The sequence below is a fragment of the Aulonocara sp. 'chitande type north' Nkhata Bay genome, linkage group LG14 (genome assembly GCF_057382095.1).
Source record: "Aulonocara sp. 'chitande type north' Nkhata Bay isolate Kocher_YH1m ecotype deep benthic linkage group LG14, A_spYH_male_GT1.1, whole genome shotgun sequence".
Classification (NCBI taxonomy): Eukaryota; Metazoa; Chordata; class Actinopteri; order Cichliformes; family Cichlidae; genus Aulonocara; species Aulonocara sp. 'chitande type north' Nkhata Bay.
This window is the reverse complement of record NC_141357.1, coordinates 9,811,846-9,829,152: the sequence shown is the minus strand read 5'-3', so window position 1 is coordinate 9,829,152 and position 17,307 is coordinate 9,811,846. Positions and strand designations below refer to the sequence as shown.

Here is a 17,307-nt window from a genome sequence, read left to right as displayed (position 1 = left end):
TGGATATTCAGTCTATTAAATGTCTTTGTGATTCAACTTGGGTATCATCCATCCGTCGTGCTTATCAAGAACCTGGTCGTGGGACCAGCAGCCTAAGCAGAGAAGCCCAAACCTCTCTCTCCCCAGCCACCTCCCTGAGTTCATCCAGGGGAACAAAGAGCCATTTCCAGGCCATTTGACAGATATAATCTATTCAGCATGACTTAGGTTTGCCCCAAGGCCTCTTTCCAGTAGGAAATGCCCAGAGCACTTCACCCAGGAGGCGCTCAAGAAACTGGGAAGTGCTAATTCTCATTCCTGTCGCTTTACACTCTACGCTACGAACCGCTCCGGTGCAACCTATTTCATTTCGACTCAACATGCCCAGCGTCCCTGCTTTTGAAGTTCTGCCTCAGGTCGGTGTTAAAGATCCCACAGACCGGGCCTCTGCCAGATTTTCCAAGTGCACCTTCACTATACGTTTGTATAGTGTCCAGCATCTTTCCCCAACTTACCACCAGTTGATATGGACACCTTTATGGACAAATCACTATTTGCAAAGAAGTCTTATGACAGACCCGCCTTCGGGTCTCACTATTGTTACCGATGTGAGAATTGAAGCCCCCCTTTAAGAATCACCAGATGACTCTAGACCACTTTGGTATACAAACCATGGCCGACTCAGTGACTATAAGGTGCCCAGGTCAGCATGTACTTGTACAATTTAACATGTAAAAACATGGTGAAAGTCCTTCACCCGAACATCGTTCTCTGAACCCCTGAACAGGTGACAGGTATAAGATCAGGTTTAAGGTGGTACCGGATGAAAGATTAGTTGGATGCATCTGACTGATGTTATTGGGTAAATAAAATAAAGTATATTAAAATGGACTGAAATCCACCATATACTAAATGTTAAGACATTCATCTCATTGATACTGTATGTGTCATGTATGTCTGTCACCAGAGTGGTAATATGGTTTAATAAGGCTTCATATTCATGCTCACTGTGAGCAAGATTGTAAATAAAGTTTTTTTTAATTTAATTGATATATGTGTGTTACTAAATATAGTTCAATATAAAGTTGGTCTGTGGAAAACATCAATACCTAAAAAAATAAACAGCATAGTACCATCAGTATTTCAATAGTTTAATTTTCCAAACAATCACACAATTGTTCAGGTAAAACAAACCTTTTGATTACAGTTCATGTAATTTTACAAGGTGCATGGCTGCTGATTGTATATACACATTACAGGCCATTACTGAAACAAGAAAATATATGTTTTTTTCAGAACAAAGATACTCTTATAGTTTCTTGGTTTAAGCTTTCAGATTGTACAAGCTGAATCAAAGCACGATGAATTTAAAACCGGGACTTTCTCAAAAGAATCCCCAAACAATAGACTGATGCAGAAAATTTCACCTAGCAGACTCTAACCTTAAAAGTGGAGCAAAACTTGCAATAAAAACCAACCATCCTCCAACTTATTCAGTAACATAAAGCAGAAAGCCACTGAAGGTGTTGTAGTAGCTTTCATCACAGAGATAGCAGCCACTGCTTAAGGTAACAGTCACCATGTCTCCAACTTTCAGGTGCATGGCCACAACTATGGTGGCGCTATCTTCTTGGTCATTGGTATTAAACTCTTTGGCTCTTGCCATCACTTTATTGTTAACCTGCAGATTGGCACAGGCAGCCAGCATGTTGCCGGGAGACCCTGCGTCACTGAAGATGGTGACTGCGAGACTGTAGACGCCTGAGAAAGGAACGGTGAAGACGCCAGTGTTCATGTTGTAGGCTCCGCCCAAGTTAAGGAAGGCATTTTTGTAGATGACGACCTTGTTCATTTCGCTGAAGGGGCCGTAACACTTAAAATTCTCATCGCTGAATAGAGAGAAAGAGAAGGCAACGCGGCTGGCTGGAAATGCAAAAGGGAGGTGGTGTGTTAGCAGTGCAAAAAAATCTGCTTTTGCTGTTATGTCCTTTATAATTGATCACTTACCTTCAACCACCCTGAGACTTTCTTTTGTCTTTTGGAAGTCCTTCTCCAGCTCAGTCATGCTCTTGTTAAAGTAGGTCTTCAGCCTGTTCACCTCTTGCACCATCAGGCAGCAACCACAGGAGAATTTGTCCGTGCTGCATGCTGAACACAAAGACACATTAACACACTTGCAACAGAGAATATATGAGCACACACTTTTTGTGCAGTCACAGTTCCTCACCACTGCCTGCGTTGGGGTCGGGATCTGGAGCAATCCGGACGGGTCCGTTCCAGGAATATGCGTTTTGAGCAAACGCTGCATTCAGCAGACACAGCAGTACAAGAGCTGTGGAGAAAAATGTGAAAGAGATAAACCAATTAAGAAAGAGAAAGCGCTACTTACTAGATACCTGTTTTGTGTGTAAACGTAGGCTCACCTCTCATGCCGACACTAAATGATGGCAGCTTCATGAATGAATGAAAGGTAAGAGAGACTGATGAGCTCAACAAGAGTCATGGATATATATTTTTCACAGCGCTCCTCCCTTATTGCCTTCCAACTTTGACAACGCCCCTTGTTGGGTTTTTTCCCTGTCCTTTTTACCTGTGCAACTGATAAAGCTGTATCATCACCACTTGATCTCAGCTTTAAAAATCACACAGAAGCAGGTACACACCCTGACTCTAAGGCTTTGTTGTGGATGCCGGTGAGGTGTCATCTATCATCTGGAAAGAGGTGTCAGTGTGTTCTCATTAGCAGACAAGGTGTAAAGTGCTGGTTGATAGTCTAGTGTACTTTTCTATGCACAGTTCTAACCTGCCTTTACAAAAGCACTGTCATTTTACATGCTTGTGCTTTCAGTGTGATAGATAAGTTGACATATTTTTGGTCCAACAGAAATGTGTTAGAAGGGCTCTATACACATGGCAGGTAGGAATGATTTCCTGTGTCATTCAGTGGTGCTTTTTGGTAATCTCAGTCTCTCACTGAACGTGAGAATATATGTATATAGTAGGAAGACTGGAGCAACGTTCTACACTGCAGGCTTATACTGTGTATATTATACAGTGTGGTGCTGTGATCATTTTTACATTAGGAAATAATCTGTGTAGATTAGAACGAAATGAAAGGGTGACAAATGAAGCTGCCAGTACTCGTAGTTTCACATGATTTGTTACATTGTTACAGCATCTTAATTAGCTACAGAATGTATTCAGAATTATATACACCAATAATATATTTTAATGCTGCACTGTTTGTTGCAATTTAGGACATGATTAAATCTTGCTTTAGTCATCCATCCGCTTCCGCTTATCCTTTTCAGGGTTGCTGGTACGGACCAGCTGTCCCTGGATACCCTGGACAGGTCGCCAGTCTGTCGCAGGGCTAACACATAGACAAAGACAACCATTTGCACTCACATTCATACCTATGGGCAATTTAGACTTTCCAATTAACCTATCCCCACTAAGTGCATGGCTTCGGACTGTGGGAGGAAGCAAGAGGACCCACGCAAACATGAGGAGAACATGAAAACTCCCAACAAAAAGTGGTGTAATTGACCTCAGGACCTTCTTGGTGTGAGGTAGCAGTGCTAATCACCATGCCACCATGCTGCCCGTTATTTAGAAAGCATCCATCCATCCTATCAAATTTAAGATAGAGGGTTGACTCAAGTGAGTTGTCTACTAATTGGATCAGTTCTTGGTCCTCCAAGGCATCCTTGGGCAAACACACATACCCCCAACGTAACCCTTGATGAATCTATTAGAGTGTGTGTAAATGTTAGACACAAAGTACGAAAATAAAAGTGCAGTTTGTGTGTGTGTGTGTGTGTGTGTGTGTGTGTGTGTGTGTGTGTGTGTGTGTGTATATATATATATATATATATATATATATATATATATATATATAGTGAATGATACGTAGACTCTCTGACTGCTCAACTTGAGGAGTAGTAAGCCAGTACACAAGTATCATTTGATTTGGGCAAGAGTTGGATTACACCCTGCGCTGGTTGCTAGGCCATCACAGGGCTTATTGGGAATTTCATTGGTGTGGAATAGCATTTATTTCAATTTATCTTTTTATTTCACAAAGAAGATAATGATTATATATCCTCTATTTTCCACTCAAATTGTGAACAGCACACTATGCTAGTACCACCGTTACAACTTTGCTTTATTTGTTACAGAATGGATCAAAAATTATAACAAAGGCAACTGTGTTTTTTTAAAGATCTGATTTATTTCATCATTTTTATAGGCTTGACAGATTTCACAGACAAGTAATATAACATTTATAACTAAATCAAAATCAATAGCAGTTATAGCCAAGACACTTCAACAATCTAAAAAAAAGATACAGCTGTAGTAATTCAAGGGTTAATCCACATAAGAGTGTTTAAGAAACATCTCTTCAGCATAATGACATACAATCTCAGAAAGAACAAAACAAGTCACTGATGTCACCATAGAAAATTTTCATCTAGCAGGCTTACATTTTGGCTGTATTAGGCAAACGTTGGTACAAAGCACACTATGCCAACTTAATCAGAAGCATAAAGCAGAAAACCAGTGAAAGTGTTGTAGTGGTTGCTGTCATCGCTTAAGGAGCATCCTTGGAGCAGCCTGGCAGACAGCTGGTCCCCGGCGTTCAGCTGCACAGCCACGACAACACTGGTGCTGTCTTCAAGGTCCTGACCACTTCTTTCAATGGCTTCAGCCACATTTTCGCCGTTAACCTGCAGAGTGACGCAGTTGCTCAGGGTTACGCGAGCAGAGCTGTAAACCGTGACGGAGAGGCTGTAGACGCCGGAGCGGGGCACGGTGAAGATGCCAGTCTCCACATTGTAGCCGTCTCCCAAGTTGATGAAGACATGTTTGTACTTAATTATGCTATCACTGGAGAAGGGGCCATAGGAGACCATGGCTGAGTTGTTGTTTAGAGCGATGGAGAAGGCGCTGCGGCTTCCTGGAAATGCAGAGAAGAAATAGCTTAGCGAAATGAGAAATCTATCAGCTTCGACTTTTAGTTTATTGGCCACTTGATGTCACTCACCTCTCATATTGTTGAGGATCATTTTGGAGCTCATGAGCTCGTCCTTCAGTTTGTTAATGCTCATGTTAAAGAACTTCTCCAACCTGCCTATTTGTTTCTGCATTAGACAGCAGCCACACGACGCCTGGTCAGTAACACACACTGCATACACACACAAATGAGTAGGTTTTCAGGTAAAAACATGCAGAGCTATATTGAGACATGAATGCAGACCTTCTTATTTAACAGCCTCTCACCTTGGCTTTGAACGGGGGCTTGCTGCGGTACATTCTCCAAAGGTCCAAGCCAGGAAAACTTGTTGTCCTGACCGAAAGCTGCATGCAGAAGACACAGCAATACAATTGCTGGAGAAAAAGAAGGGCATCAGACATCTTTGTTATTTTGAAATGTTGAACTGACTCTAAACCACTACTATTTTCTACCTTTTTTCAATTTGTGGAATTGACGAGCTTAATTGGAGATATTCAACATCCCAAAATGTAAAAGATTCTTCTAATATACTTTTCATTTTCACATGGTTTAGTTTCCTAAATGTAAAATTCTAACACGCAGTCTTTAGTCCTTTTTGCCTACTAGAGTCTGAATATTTTGAACCTGAGCTAAATCCATTAATGTTCTTTGCAATTAAAAAATCTTCCTCCAAAATCTTATTTCAATGTAGATACAGCGTCCATCTAGTCTCACCTCTCATGTTGATGCTGATATATGGCAAATGATGATGCTTCTGAAGGGTGGAAGTTTGTACTGACTGATCATGACACGAAAGTAATGGATATATAGTTTTCTAAAAGCCCCTCCCTTGTAACCTCTTTTCACACGACTCCTCCTCTCTCTTTTTTCTTTGTTGTTCATCCCCTTTCCCTCTGTGACTTTATAGCTCAAGATTAATCTGTTTTTTTTTTCATCACTAGAGGCTCTCATTTTCTCAAATCCACACATTGACAGACAGCTTATGTGTGAGTGCTGCTCCAGGGTGCCTTGTTTGATGTTACACACATATCTTTGCTATGAGCAATTTTTTTTTCTAGTCAGATTACTAAACATTGTTTTTGCACTCTCCATGTTCATGATTGAGTTAAAAACAAACAACAAACCTGCCTTTTTGGAAGGATAAACTGTGCTGATTGTAAGCAGGATTTATTTCATTAAGCTGCTGCTGAGATCAGCACGACCCTCTGACTGCCAGTAGTCCTACATGGAAGCTCACCTGCATGTTGTTAGAGTCAGGTAGAAAACAGCAATGCTTTGAGGTAAATCCTAATGCCAATGCTAACATATTTATGATCAAACATTTCATTAATCATGTACACCATCTTACCATGTTAGCATGCTATCACTTTCTAATTAACCTTATAGGTAAAGTACAACTAAAAGACATTCATTCTTACTTATGCTGATGAACTATTTCAGTCCAGACCAATTTGTTTGGGCGGATCAATATTAGAGTGCTGCACCACTATAAGCTGTTGAATTATTTAAATAATTATATGCTGTGGACTATATACTTGGTCGCTTTGGAATCACATGATTGATACCATTGTCATGACTGTGTGGCTGTAATTTGCTTAGTAGAAAGACTGAAACAGAGGGAAATATGTTTAATTATGTTTGAAGAGGTCTATGCAAGCCATAGACAAAATAAAAAAAATCTTTTGCTTTCTTTGCTGAAAAACAGGCTATTCAGTAAAGAGGGCCAATGTGGAGATTTTGATGGCAGAAAAATTAAGACACGTGTAAGCCCCGTGTGACTCAACACAGAACCTGTACGAGCTGATTGGGTGGCCAGTGGTCACTGCGTACCTGCTTAATGCCCAGTAGAAATCTGTATTGAGGCACACAAGTAGGAATACAGTGGAACCACAGTGTGTCTCATGTTTAAAGCCTTTCTGTTAATCTCTGCTAATTATCTGCTTCTGATAGCTTTATACTGAGCAAACAGGGGTATTGCTTTCTATGCTGAAATGAAAGCTTATAATTACTCATTAGTATTTACAACAGCTGAATGTTGTATGAAAACACTCATTTAAACTGTAAACAACCCATTAAATTACAGTCTACCTCCAGATCGGAATCACTGTATTTAAAATTCAATGCTCTTCTTTATAATGATCATGTGTATTAGTGCATTACAGTAACTTACGATTCACTTTCCCCTTACTTTTGGCAGATTGGTTTTACTTGTCTGCCCTAATGCTTTTTCATGTGTCACCTGCAGACTTTCTTGGGCTTTCTTTGACCTGTGATGAATCTAAGATTAATAAAACTACTGTACTTTCTTATGCACAAAAAAACTACTACTCCACAGGAAGAGATTGTTGACTTGAATCCAGACTAATGTAGTTTGCGTGGAATTTAATCCAAAGAAAAAGTAATGCAAATCCAAAAAAATGTCCTTCCTGCAGCTTGACCTTGGTTCAACTTGCAGCAGTTTCCAACTATGTGAGTCTCAGCTAAATAAACCAAACCAAAAGTTCAAAAAAGATAAGAAACTAAAGAAGTTAGCGGCCATTTGCATGCTCGACTCTCAAAGTACAACTTAGTGGCTCAAATGATGTTGCTGGAGACAGCATAGTTTAAAAAGCAGAATCATCCTGTTCCTAATCTCTGCTTGAAGTCTCAAGAGAATATTTGCAATTTTAGCATGAAACAAGAGAGAAGAAAGCAGATAAAATGAAAGACCTCTGCTTTGTTTTTTTGATACTTTTTAGGATATCCATCCATCATGACTGATAAATATCAACCACTAAATCAATTTACAGCTTTCTGCTGTTAATTGCACAGGTTTAAACAAAACAATTTACACTACTGTTACTTCAGATAAATGTGGATGATATTTAAAGTTTATCAGTGAGGTTTAAGTTTCCACAAATCCCAGAGCAGCTTATTTTTCCTTAACTCAGTCAGTAGCATACAGCAGAAAACCAGGGAAAATGTTCTCTGTATTCTACTGCTACCTAACAGTTAGCCTGCAGATCAGTCACCTTCATCCTGTCAATCAATCAATCAATCAATCAATCAGTCAATCAATCCATCCATCCATCCACTTTGTTCATGTAAGTAGGGAACCTTCTGCTTACAGTAAGGTTAATAATGGAGTTCCACAGGGTTCTGCACTAGGACCAGTTCTGTTTATATTATACATGCTTCCCTTAGGCAGTATTATTTGTATCATTTTCTGTATCTAAATTCAGATTAAAATAACAGCTGGCAAAGAAGTGAGATATGGAACTCAACAAAACATTTACCTCACAGCAGGTGCGTTTCCTAAAGTTGCATCTTTTTTCTAACCATATCTAGTCTCACCTCAGATAATCTTGCTAACAGCACGCCAACATGTGCACCTCCCAGGTCTTTTGTTGTCATTGTAGGTCAGGTATCACCTCTCCTCTGGGCCAAAAAAGGTGAGTGTTTTTACTTTGTGTCCACAAGTACATGCTTAGTCATTTTGCACTGAATATACTTTTGTGGTCATATTAATGATTGCAACACTAGCGTCACCAGGTTTAACCAATAATGCTGTAGTATATTTATATATATGAGAACAGTGCCATTCTAAAGCATATGTTGTTATCTTAGAAGGCTGGGATTTGTTGTATCTATTTAGCGTGTCCAACTTTTTCAATCAGGGCGGGGTTGCAACAAACTGTTGCCAAAACATGTAAAATGAGCTCTTCCTTGTTCTCCTGTGAATAGTGTTTGATTACTAACTAGTGCAAAGCAAGATATTTTCTGAATATCTGCACTGAGAGAGAAAAGACTTACACAAGAGTTTCCTTCGGAAAAGTAACAAGTCAGTAAGGAAGAACCAGAGTTAAGGCTAAACAGACCAAACACAAATCAGGACTTTTCAGCTCATCGTATCTGTGTGTGGAGAAAGATCGAAATAAATATGGGAATACTAAATATATTGTAAGTGCAGAATGGAGGGGAAGCTCTAGGCATAAAGGTCAGTGAGATATAGAGAAGATCAGCATTATATTGGTTATGTGTTTGGTCACATAAGAAGGAAGAAATAGACCCAATGCGCTATAAGATACAGTCAGTCAACTCATTTAAAAAAAAAAAAAAATGCTAAAACAGATCACAGAGGTATGTGTTGCAAGTTTATTAATCTTTTATTTACTTACATAGACATATTAAAATTAATTTATATTACATGAATCATGGTTGGTGCAAAATCATTATGTAAACAAGAACTGACTGAACTAGTTCTCTCCAGAGCAAGAAGGCATCCTTGACATCCTTTTTAAAAACCTTAAGCTGTTACATTCTTGCAGCCAGATAAACATCTTTAATCAAAAACATCAGATAATTACTCTTGTGCACATCAGTCTAATTGGCAAATGGTTACTGTAGCACCTACTCTTGCCCAGAATCTGAATCCTGGGAACAGAGGGCCAGTGAACTGCTGCTGGTGTCTGTGGATGAGGGTAGCCTGGTTTTGGGTGATGCTGTAAAAGGCCAGAATCCCTGAATGCTGGTCCAGGTAGATGCCGATCCGTTTGGCCTTTGGTGCACCCAGCAGTTTTTCCTGGTTATTGTGCCAAAAGGAAAATCCGCTCCCAGACCAGTACAGACTCCAAGACAGCTCATTGTGGCCCAAACGGCTCTTGTCATCATTACTCTTGCGTTCTATCTCTTTGTAGGAAACTCCGATGGTGACCTGCATGATGGGAGTGAGGAAAATAAATTCAGTGAGGGGCACAAATGTAAGAGTCGTTTGCTAATCACATTAAAAAACAAAAAACAAAAAGGGAAACAACAGAACTTTAAACTACAAATTGAGACCATAAGATGACTAAGAATATATTTATCAAGGTCATAAATAAATTCAAAAGTAGGATCAAATTTTCATAGATTTTTATACAATGTTACTTTTTCTTTTGCAATCAGAAGAGTCGCCCCCTGTTGGTTATTAAAAGAGCCTGTTTAATGCACAAGTGCATTAAACAGGTTTTCAGAACTGGAGGTCATGTGGCTCTTTTTTAAAAATAACCTACAAAAATAACATATGACAAATATGTATGTTGAACAGATTGTGTCTTTTAACGAGCGCAGCCGTGACTAATAGAAATGTCAGTAATTTTTGTATTTATAGCACTTCTGTCCTTAGGGCCTCTCTGGTACTCTAATACAGTATGACTTGGCATAAACTATGATGCAACTCTGTGCATTGTGTGAGAAAATGAATTACTTTCCAGGCAGAAAGTAATTGAAATGATTGGTTTCCTTTGAAGTTTCTGTATACATGGATTCCATTAGCCAATTAAAATGGAGCACAAAGGGCAGTTCCCTCTATTACCAGACTACCTGTGTAGACAAATGCTGGCTGCATGATTTAAATCCTCAAAAACATTTATTTTAATTAAAATATATAAAACTAAAAATGCTTTATAGCCAAAACCTATCCTAAAAGGAATGGTAGGACATAGAATATTGATTTAAGCCTTCTTTAGTCAGACTTACTATTGTGAGACTTCTATTTTGCTTTTAGGTCTGAAGACTTTTATGGCATTAGAGTTCTTTCATAACCATTACTTAGCACTGACTGGGCAAACAAAGCATGTTAACTAATTCTACGACTCAAACAGTTACAGTTGAAAACACACACACACACACACACACACACACACACACACACACACACACACACACACACACACACACACACACACACACACAATCATATCCAAGCACCTTCTGGCCAGTCCACTCCACCTCCCAGTAATAAGGGCTCCCTCCCAGCGGCTCTTTGCAGAGAACCTGTCTCCAGAACTGGAATCGATCAGGATGGTCTGGTGGGTTCAGGTTCTCAGCCCGCATCGTTGCCTTACGATTGCCATCCGACAGCAGAATGTGGCGATACACTGTGTTGGGGTCCATAGTGGGTTCGAAACGAACTAAAGAAAGAGGATTTGTCATTTTACCTAAGACTGGAACAAACAAAGGCTTCGATAAAGGGGTCTGTATTCTGGAGTACAAAAGACTTACATTTTATGAGTTCATCTCGAGTTTTTGGTTCTGGTTTCATAAATCCCACTGATGATACAGAAGCTGTTAAGACAGAAAAAAAATACACCATTGTAAAAAGGAAAAGTAACATTTAACCCCAAGATACTCTAAGAGGTATCTGTGAAAGGTCAGGTGAGCAAAGCTGTCCACAGCCAGCTTTTATCTCCTACAAGACGGGGTAACTGCCTGACGTGGATATCGTCAATGATAATGTTTGTGCTTTTACCTTGACGTCGAGGAGCAGGCAAGGGTGGAGGTGGGGCTGAAGCTTCATTCACAGAGAGAAGCAACAAACAGAACAGTTAAACTAAAGCATATCTAAACTCTATGACAGCCAACATTAGAGAAACCCTTTCAAGCATTACCTTGAATGTAAGCAGAACCACCAGACCTTGAAGGCAGAGGCCCTGAGGTGAAAAAAAATAAAAACAAGAGTAAAATATGAACTCAGTGTTTTTTCAAATGCCACATTAAAGTATATTCTGTGTGTGTGTGTGTGTGTGTGTGTGTGTGTGTGTGTGTGTGTGTGTGTGTGTATGTTTTACCTTGAGGTCGCAAAGGTGGCAAGGGTGGAGAGTCTGTTTTCATTTCATACACTACAGAAGAAAAGGGTTTACATGTAAAAAGGTGTCCTTTCCACAGTCAAAAGCTAACAGTCAAAATAAAGCTTTTATTGGACTGGTATTTAACGTACCTGTACTTTGGGCAGGAACCTGAGCTGGTAGCGGGTCTGCAGGTAGTGGGCCTGTTGGTACTGGTCCCGCTGGTAGCGGGCCTGCTGCTTCCGGACCACTGGTAGTCAAAGCCAAGGGGTTATTCACTGCAAAAGGAAAATTTTGACCTTATGTTATTAAGAGAAGAGAAAAGACGAGAAGAGAGTAGAAGAGAAGAGCTGACCTATTGTGATGATTTTTTCCAGGCTGCCTTTGCAGAGATCCTGAACTGACTCCTGCAGTTCTTTCATGACTGAGCGGACTGACGTCACCATGGTTTCCTCCTGCCCAATCACTGTGGCATCAGTCTGAACCAGCGGCTCCATGAGGAGGAAGTTCTTGAGAACAAATACCACAAATTCCACAGTCAGAGACTACAGATCTAGTTTAGCACTAAAATATGTGCACTCCGCTTCACACTCGTTACCTTCAAGAAACAGACATCGTCCTGCATGTCAGCCAGTCTGCTCAGCTCTTCACTCTTCCAGTTGAGCTGTGCAACCTGCTGCTCCAGTCTGTTGAGCTGCCCCTCAGCCTGGCTGCCTAAAGAGGCCTCGTGGGTAGAGAGGAGCTCGCTGACCTGGGTGCCTGTTAGATTCACGTTCTTGGCTAGCTCCATGAATAAATCTGTGCTCTCCTTCTCTAGAGCCTGGACCAAGGCCTGGTAGTGTAGACAAGCAAGATGAGGACATATTGTCACCACAATTTCATATTTTTCAAAGTAAACAAGGATGGCATGAATTAATAAGGTTTTCTACATGCCTTGTCTTGACGTGCAAAATGTGGGAGTTCCTTAATCTTCCTATCCGTCTCCTGGAGCCTCCTCTGTACCTCTGCTTGCATCTGAACAAGCTCTTTCTATACACAAACACATGCACACATACATTGTGAGGCAGTAATGACTGTACTTGAGACTGTACAGGCTATTTGTGATATTGTTACATAGTTTTGCTGGGAATCACTATAACATCAGTAAGGCGCACTTCAGACTTGTTTTTCAAGTCCTTCAAGATTAGCTTAAGAAATGTTTTAGTTACACTTGGAAACTGCATTTATAGTGGTGTATTTCTTTTACCAGCATTTTACTTTAATTTTAAAAGTTGTTTAGAGACCCAAAAACAAATAAACAAAAATAAAAGCAGAGTGAAAATATCACCTGAAATAATTACAATTACACACCTGTCTTTCTTTTCTCTCGTCTCTCGGTTTGACAACACGGTGTCCACTGTGTCCATGCTGGCAACACACCTCACACACACACTCCCTGTCGTCATGGCAAAACAGGTCCAGGGGTCGGCCGTGTTGGTGGCAGGGTTTGGGTTCCACAGAGGGAAGCTGTGGGTACACGCTGCCCTTTCGTTGCATTGTATCTGGCTGGACCTCCAAATAGACCGGCATGGATGGTGGGCCGGGGGAAGGAGCTGTGAAGGAGTGCTGCTTCAGGCTGTTGGTCCTCAGCTTCTCCATAGCCTCTGCTAGCAGGGTGCTCTTGGCCAGCGAGGGCCGAGGGTTAAACACCTGCCTACACTGGGGGCAGCTATACTGACCTTTGCTGCCCCCTTTGTCCCAGTGGCTCTGAATACAAGCCAAGCAGTATGAGTGTCCGCAGGGTAGAGTGGCTGGATCCTTCAGGGTTTCCAGACATACTGGACAGGCAAAGCTTTCCTCTTCAGTCCAACCTGAGGCCATGCTCGCTGGGAGGAGATGAGCTTAAACTTTCTTTGTATGGATCACAAAGTTCTCTGTGTGAAGTCACGGAACTGATACTACAGCAAACAGGTCAGAGAAATTAAAGCAATGACACCCAACAAATGACGAGGCTAAAATGCCAGTTCATATGAATCACCTGCTGCTTAAAACATGAAGAAACGGCTCAGGGTGGGGCTGGTTAAACAGGTGGAGTGAGGAGTCTATCAATCTGACATCATGGGTTTCAACAGTTTGTTGGAGCCTCCTAATGGAAAAATGAATTTTGCTACTCAAACGAATTAATTAAGTTTAATCATCCAGTCACATTCATTCTTGCCAGGCAGTCTGCCCATAGGCAAAAAACTGTAAAGAGCGCCTGTTTTAGTCTCCTCTGTAAAGGAAGCGGGCCTACACAGTCCAAACGAGAAGGACTGGTTTTAAAAACCTGTTACATAAACTGACATCATTTGGTGCTTTCCACGTGATTTAATCACTAAATAACGTAAACGTCGTGTCTTAAAACCAAACTTCGGGAGGGGATAAAGAAAGCACAACAGGCTAAGCTTGAATGCTGTGCAATAAGTTTGGCGTCATCACGACGTGGTGAGGGCAACACTGACGCGAGTGAAGCTAGCCGGCGCCATATTGACTGCTGGCAGCCGCCCAGCCGCTGCTGATTCAGCTTTCAAGGTGAGCATTTTCTGTGTTAAAATGACGTTTTACTGTCATACTTGGCACCTTGGTGTGTTTTCTGACATACCGTGAAACACGTTGGGGCTTTGTCATAAGCCAAATCTGAGTGTTAGCTTTGGGGTATGAGCTACTTCAGCTGTTTGGTTTTTGTTTTGATCGCTCGGTCAGTTAGCCTGCGTGCGCTCCTTACTCGTTTTAAAGACACTGAAGATTTTCTCGCCCAAAAAGCCTTCTTTGCATGGGTTTAGTTGGCGATGAGGACGTCTGAACATTGACAATGTCATATTTTATATATATATATCGTCATCACTGCTAACAAATGAATACAGCTAGCTAGCTAGCTGTATTCAACCCAAGTTTGGGAGAAACTTGAGCCAAACGTGAACTCCGTATTCGAAGCTAATATATAAAATACGTTTCTGTGTCTTAACAGCTTTGAACAACAGTTAAACGTAACACCGAGATATGACTGTGAGAGCACAGTGACCAGTATTACTGTAGGTAGGTTTGGGTGAGCCTCTGATCTCGGTTAAGCCAGGGTATCTTCAGCCCTGTTTACCCATGTTATCTGATCCCTCACCTCCCCTGCTGGCAGAGACGAGCAGATTTTAGTTCATCTTTCACTTCTTTCAAGTTGGTTTAACTAGCTGATGAACACAACTAATTGACTAATACATTTACGATCATATCTGTATGTTTTGTTTCCGTTTATAGGATGTTGGCAAGTTCTCGGATTCTGACTTGGTCTTGCCCCAAAAGATCATTACAGCTGTTAAGAGACTCTCATCTCTGTGCTTTTTCCGAGATCACATGTGCTGGATGGCAGGGAGCAAGTCACGAGAAAGGAAGGAGACACTCAGAAATAAGTGGAACAGGCACCCACAAGGATGGACCATCCACAGAGACTGTTTATAGTTCAGCACCAGTATCTTCTTGTAGCTTCAATTATAAGCTGAGACAGACACGGTTTGAAAACCCTCTATTCAAAGCCATTTTATTAAACCACCACCATTCTGCCTCTACAAAAACCAAACAAGTGTGTGATCCTGTGCGCACTTACTGGAACTGTTTAGTCAAAATAACCTGCCTTCAGCGCTGGAGAAAACCTTGGGACTTTCACCTGCCTTCTTTTAGCCACACCAGTAAGATTCAGTGTAGCCTTCTTCAAAGCTATTTAACTCATGGACAGGACTTCGTTAGACCTCTCAGCTTGTCAGCACATAGTCCCTGGACTTTAGAAAACAAGCACAATAAACCACAACTCCCTAGCCTCAGTTTCCACAAAACCATAGCTACTCATCAGGCTGCCACGTGCATGTCAGATACCTGGAGAGATTGCTTATCCCCTGGGAATGAAAACAGATGTCGACAGCACTTGGGACCTAACTTGAAGCTCTACGAGTTGCAGAAGGGGAGGAAAGAACGAAATCAGAGATGGGCATCCGTCCTGGTCTCCCTCTGCTCTCTTGATGGGGAGCCTGCATTTCTCTTCACCCTGCGGTCCAGCACTCTGAAGGGCAGGCACAAAGGAGATGTCAGGTTAGTGGTAGATTAGAAGCAGGCTATGTCTTAAATCTTACTTATTGGAGTACTTTATGAGTCCTGCCTTTTTTTTTCTTTCTTTTTTTTTTTTTTCCGTCCAGCTTTGCTGGAGGAAAGAGCGATCCTTCAGACAGCGATGTGGTGGCCACAGCATTGCGGGAAGCCAGGGAGGAGCTGGGTGTAAATGTGAGAATAGAAAAGGTGTGGGGCGTCCTGAAGCCACTAAGAGATGCGGTGAGTGGAGCTGTGCTGGTAGAACTCTCAAGTAGAAATGCATATTAAAAAATAATTGACAAAATCATACCATATTTATGTTACCCTAAATAAGCACTTACCACTTTTCTTTTTGTAAATTCATTGTTTGGTTGATAAATAATGGTGAAAAAGGATTATGTGACATTGTAAGAGCTCTGTGTTGATTATTTGGTCTGACCATCTGCCCAAAATACCCAAAGATTCCTTATACAAGTAGATAAAATAGAAATGAGCAGGAATTTCTGTAAAAACCTTCAAAACATTCGAATACCTGAGATAAATTTGAATTAAAAATCTGTTCATGTGTTTCGGTCCAGTCGGGCATGGTTATTGCTCCTGTGCTGGCTAACCTCGGTCCTCTAGAGGAGCTGAACTTCAAACCAAACCCTGGGGAGGTACGATCATCTGCCATTTTCTGTCTGTTTGAAAAGAACAGGGTGAGACTAGAGTTGACTAGTCTCATGTTATTCTTGACCCTAATATATAGTACTGTGCAGAAGTCTTGAGCAACTCCTCATTGCTTTATATTTTGCTTCCAAGGAGCTGGACAATTTTTAAAAATATAATTACTGAAGCTGAATCGAATAAAAATGCCAAAAGTTTGAGAGTCTGTTTCCCGCTTCCAGGTGGATGAGATCTTCACCCTGTCCTTGTCTCACTTGTGTAACCCCCAAAACCGAGGCTACACACACTTCCGCACCGGTGACAAATACGGATACACTCTTCCGGTGTTTAGGAATGGCAAACATCGAGTGTGGGGCCTGACTGCTGTTGCCCTAGACCATACCCTGAAACTCATTGTCCCTCCATAATAGAGCACAACAACTGAACTCAACAACTGAAGGATTATTCTGACAAATATAAGCTTTGCACCAAGTGAATCTGAGCAAATCCAAAATGGTTTAATACAGCCGCTTTTGTTTTGGAAGGTAAATTCCTCTCTTGAATTTATTAGAGTGAAGAAGAAGCTCTTTCTGCTAGTGCACTTTCTGAGCCTTAAATTTGTATGATTGTTTAAAAATGAAAAGCAGGTGTTGGAAGCTTTTCTAAGGAAGAACGTGAACCTGGTGGGTCAACGTTATAATTTTACACCGAGTGATTCTTATTCAAACTCTTTACGTTTTTAGGTAAGTCTTTTAATTATTTCTATAATAAAAGTTACCACCTGGGTTAAAATAAAATCAGTGAGTTGCTTTCTCAGATCAATTATGTCACATGACTGTGAATTGTTAAATGTTTGTCAGGGCAGCAAAGTACCGCTGTGACAGCCTGTTTCCTGTGTTAGCTAACATTAGATCAACTGAAGTAATCGGAGTATTTAGGAGTGATGTGGTGTGTTGAAGAACAATGCAATAAACTTTGTTTTAAACATATTTT

General features: G+C 40.9%; 4 protein-coding genes across 6 annotated transcripts; 1 reads left to right on the top strand and 3 right to left on the bottom strand.

The window, feature by feature from the left end:
* Window positions 1-1,114: 1,114 nt before the first annotated feature.
* Window positions 1,115-2,517, bottom strand: LOC147314145 (complement C1q tumor necrosis factor-related protein 3-like). Its single transcript, XM_086262767.1, has 4 exons — window positions 2,403-2,517; window positions 2,207-2,311; window positions 1,987-2,127; window positions 1,115-1,902 (listed from the first exon to the last, which is right to left on the bottom strand). Exons 1-4 carry the CDS (start codon window positions 2,434-2,436, stop codon window positions 1,469-1,471), a joined length of 714 nt encoding a protein of 237 aa, XP_086118893.1. The 5' UTR covers window positions 2,437-2,517; the 3' UTR covers window positions 1,115-1,468.
* Window positions 2,518-4,172: 1,655 nt separating this feature from the next.
* On the bottom strand, window positions 4,173-5,787 carry cbln20 (cerebellin 20). The gene is made up of 4 exons (XM_086262766.1): window positions 5,711-5,787; window positions 5,263-5,370; window positions 5,027-5,167; window positions 4,173-4,939 (listed from the first exon to the last, which is right to left on the bottom strand). The coding sequence occupies exons 1-4, from the start codon at window positions 5,715-5,717 to the stop codon at window positions 4,515-4,517; spliced, it is 681 nt and encodes a 226-aa protein (XP_086118892.1). The 5' UTR covers window positions 5,718-5,787; the 3' UTR covers window positions 4,173-4,514.
* A 3,329-nt stretch (window positions 5,788-9,116) lies between these two features.
* Window positions 9,117-13,682, bottom strand: ftr86 (finTRIM family, member 86). The gene is made up of 11 exons (XM_086260864.1): window positions 12,931-13,682; window positions 12,514-12,609; window positions 12,179-12,412; window positions 11,936-12,089; window positions 11,733-11,858; window positions 11,584-11,634; window positions 11,404-11,445; window positions 11,265-11,306; window positions 11,018-11,080; window positions 10,724-10,926; window positions 9,117-9,689 (listed from the first exon to the last, which is right to left on the bottom strand). Exons 1-11 carry the CDS (start codon window positions 13,438-13,440, stop codon window positions 9,354-9,356), a joined length of 1,857 nt encoding a protein of 618 aa, XP_086116990.1. The 5' UTR covers window positions 13,441-13,682; the 3' UTR covers window positions 9,117-9,353.
* A 129-nt stretch (window positions 13,683-13,811) lies between these two features.
* On the top strand, window positions 13,812-17,303 carry nudt8 (nudix hydrolase 8). Of its 3 annotated transcripts, XM_086260878.1 has the most exons (6): window positions 13,823-14,130; window positions 14,567-14,634; window positions 14,848-15,672; window positions 15,777-15,909; window positions 16,248-16,325; window positions 16,557-17,303. In XM_086260878.1, the coding sequence occupies exons 3-6, from the start codon at window positions 14,849-14,851 to the stop codon at window positions 16,740-16,742; spliced, it is 1,221 nt and encodes a 406-aa protein (XP_086117004.1). In that variant the 5' UTR covers window positions 13,823-14,130; window positions 14,567-14,634; window position 14,848; the 3' UTR covers window positions 16,743-17,303. The 3 variants fall into 3 exon arrangements, with proteins under 3 accessions (XP_086117005.1, XP_086117004.1, XP_086117003.1); XM_086260877.1 differs by lacking the exon at window positions 14,567-14,634 and having other exon boundaries at window positions 13,824-14,130; XM_086260879.1 differs by lacking the exons at window positions 14,567-14,634; window positions 16,248-16,325 and having other exon boundaries at window positions 13,812-14,130.
* Window positions 17,304-17,307: the final 4 nt, after the last annotated feature.

What these genes read in the sequence shown, in the direction of transcription:
- LOC147314145 (XM_086262767.1), bottom strand. Translation starts at nt 2,436, where the DNA reads ATGAAGCTGCCATCATTTAGTGTCGGCATGAGAG. An exon ending in CGACCCCAACGCAGGCAGTG is followed by an intron (nt 2,128 to 2,206) that starts GTGAGGAACTGT and finishes CTTTGTGTTCAG; the next exon opens with CATGCAGCACGGACAAATTC. An exon ending in AAGTCTCAGGGTGGTTGAAG is followed by an intron (nt 1,903 to 1,986) that starts GTAAGTGATCAA and finishes TTGCATTTCCAG; the next exon opens with CCAGCCGCGTTGCCTTCTCT.
- cbln20 (XM_086262766.1), bottom strand. An exon ending in AGCCCCCGTTCAAAGCCAAG is followed by an intron (nt 5,168 to 5,262) that starts GTGAGAGGCTGT and finishes GTGTGTATGCAG; the next exon opens with TGTGTGTTACTGACCAGGCG. An exon ending in GATCCTCAACAATATGAGAG is followed by an intron (nt 4,940 to 5,026) that starts GTGAGTGACATC and finishes CTGCATTTCCAG; the next exon opens with GAAGCCGCAGCGCCTTCTCC.
- nudt8 (XM_086260878.1), top strand. Translation starts at nt 14,849, where the DNA reads ATGTTGGCAAGTTCTCGGATTCTGACTTGGTCTTGCCCCAAAAGATCA. An exon ending in AGGCACAAAGGAGATGTCAG is followed by an intron (nt 15,673 to 15,776) that starts GTTAGTGGTAGA and finishes TTTTCCGTCCAG; the next exon opens with CTTTGCTGGAGGAAAGAGCG. An exon ending in TCAAACCAAACCCTGGGGAG is followed by an intron (nt 16,326 to 16,556) that starts GTACGATCATCT and finishes TCCCGCTTCCAG; the next exon opens with GTGGATGAGATCTTCACCCT.
- ftr86 (XM_086260864.1), bottom strand. Translation starts at nt 13,440, where the DNA reads ATGGCCTCAGGTTGGACTGAAGAGGAAAGCTTTGCCTGTCCAGTATGT. An exon ending in ATTTTGCACGTCAAGACAAG is followed by an intron (nt 12,413 to 12,513) that starts GCATGTAGAAAA and finishes CTACACTACCAG; the next exon opens with GCCTTGGTCCAGGCTCTAGA. An exon ending in TCGAGATGAACTCATAAAAT is followed by an intron (nt 10,927 to 11,017) that starts GTAAGTCTTTTG and finishes CTCTTTCTTTAG; the next exon opens with TTCGTTTCGAACCCACTATG.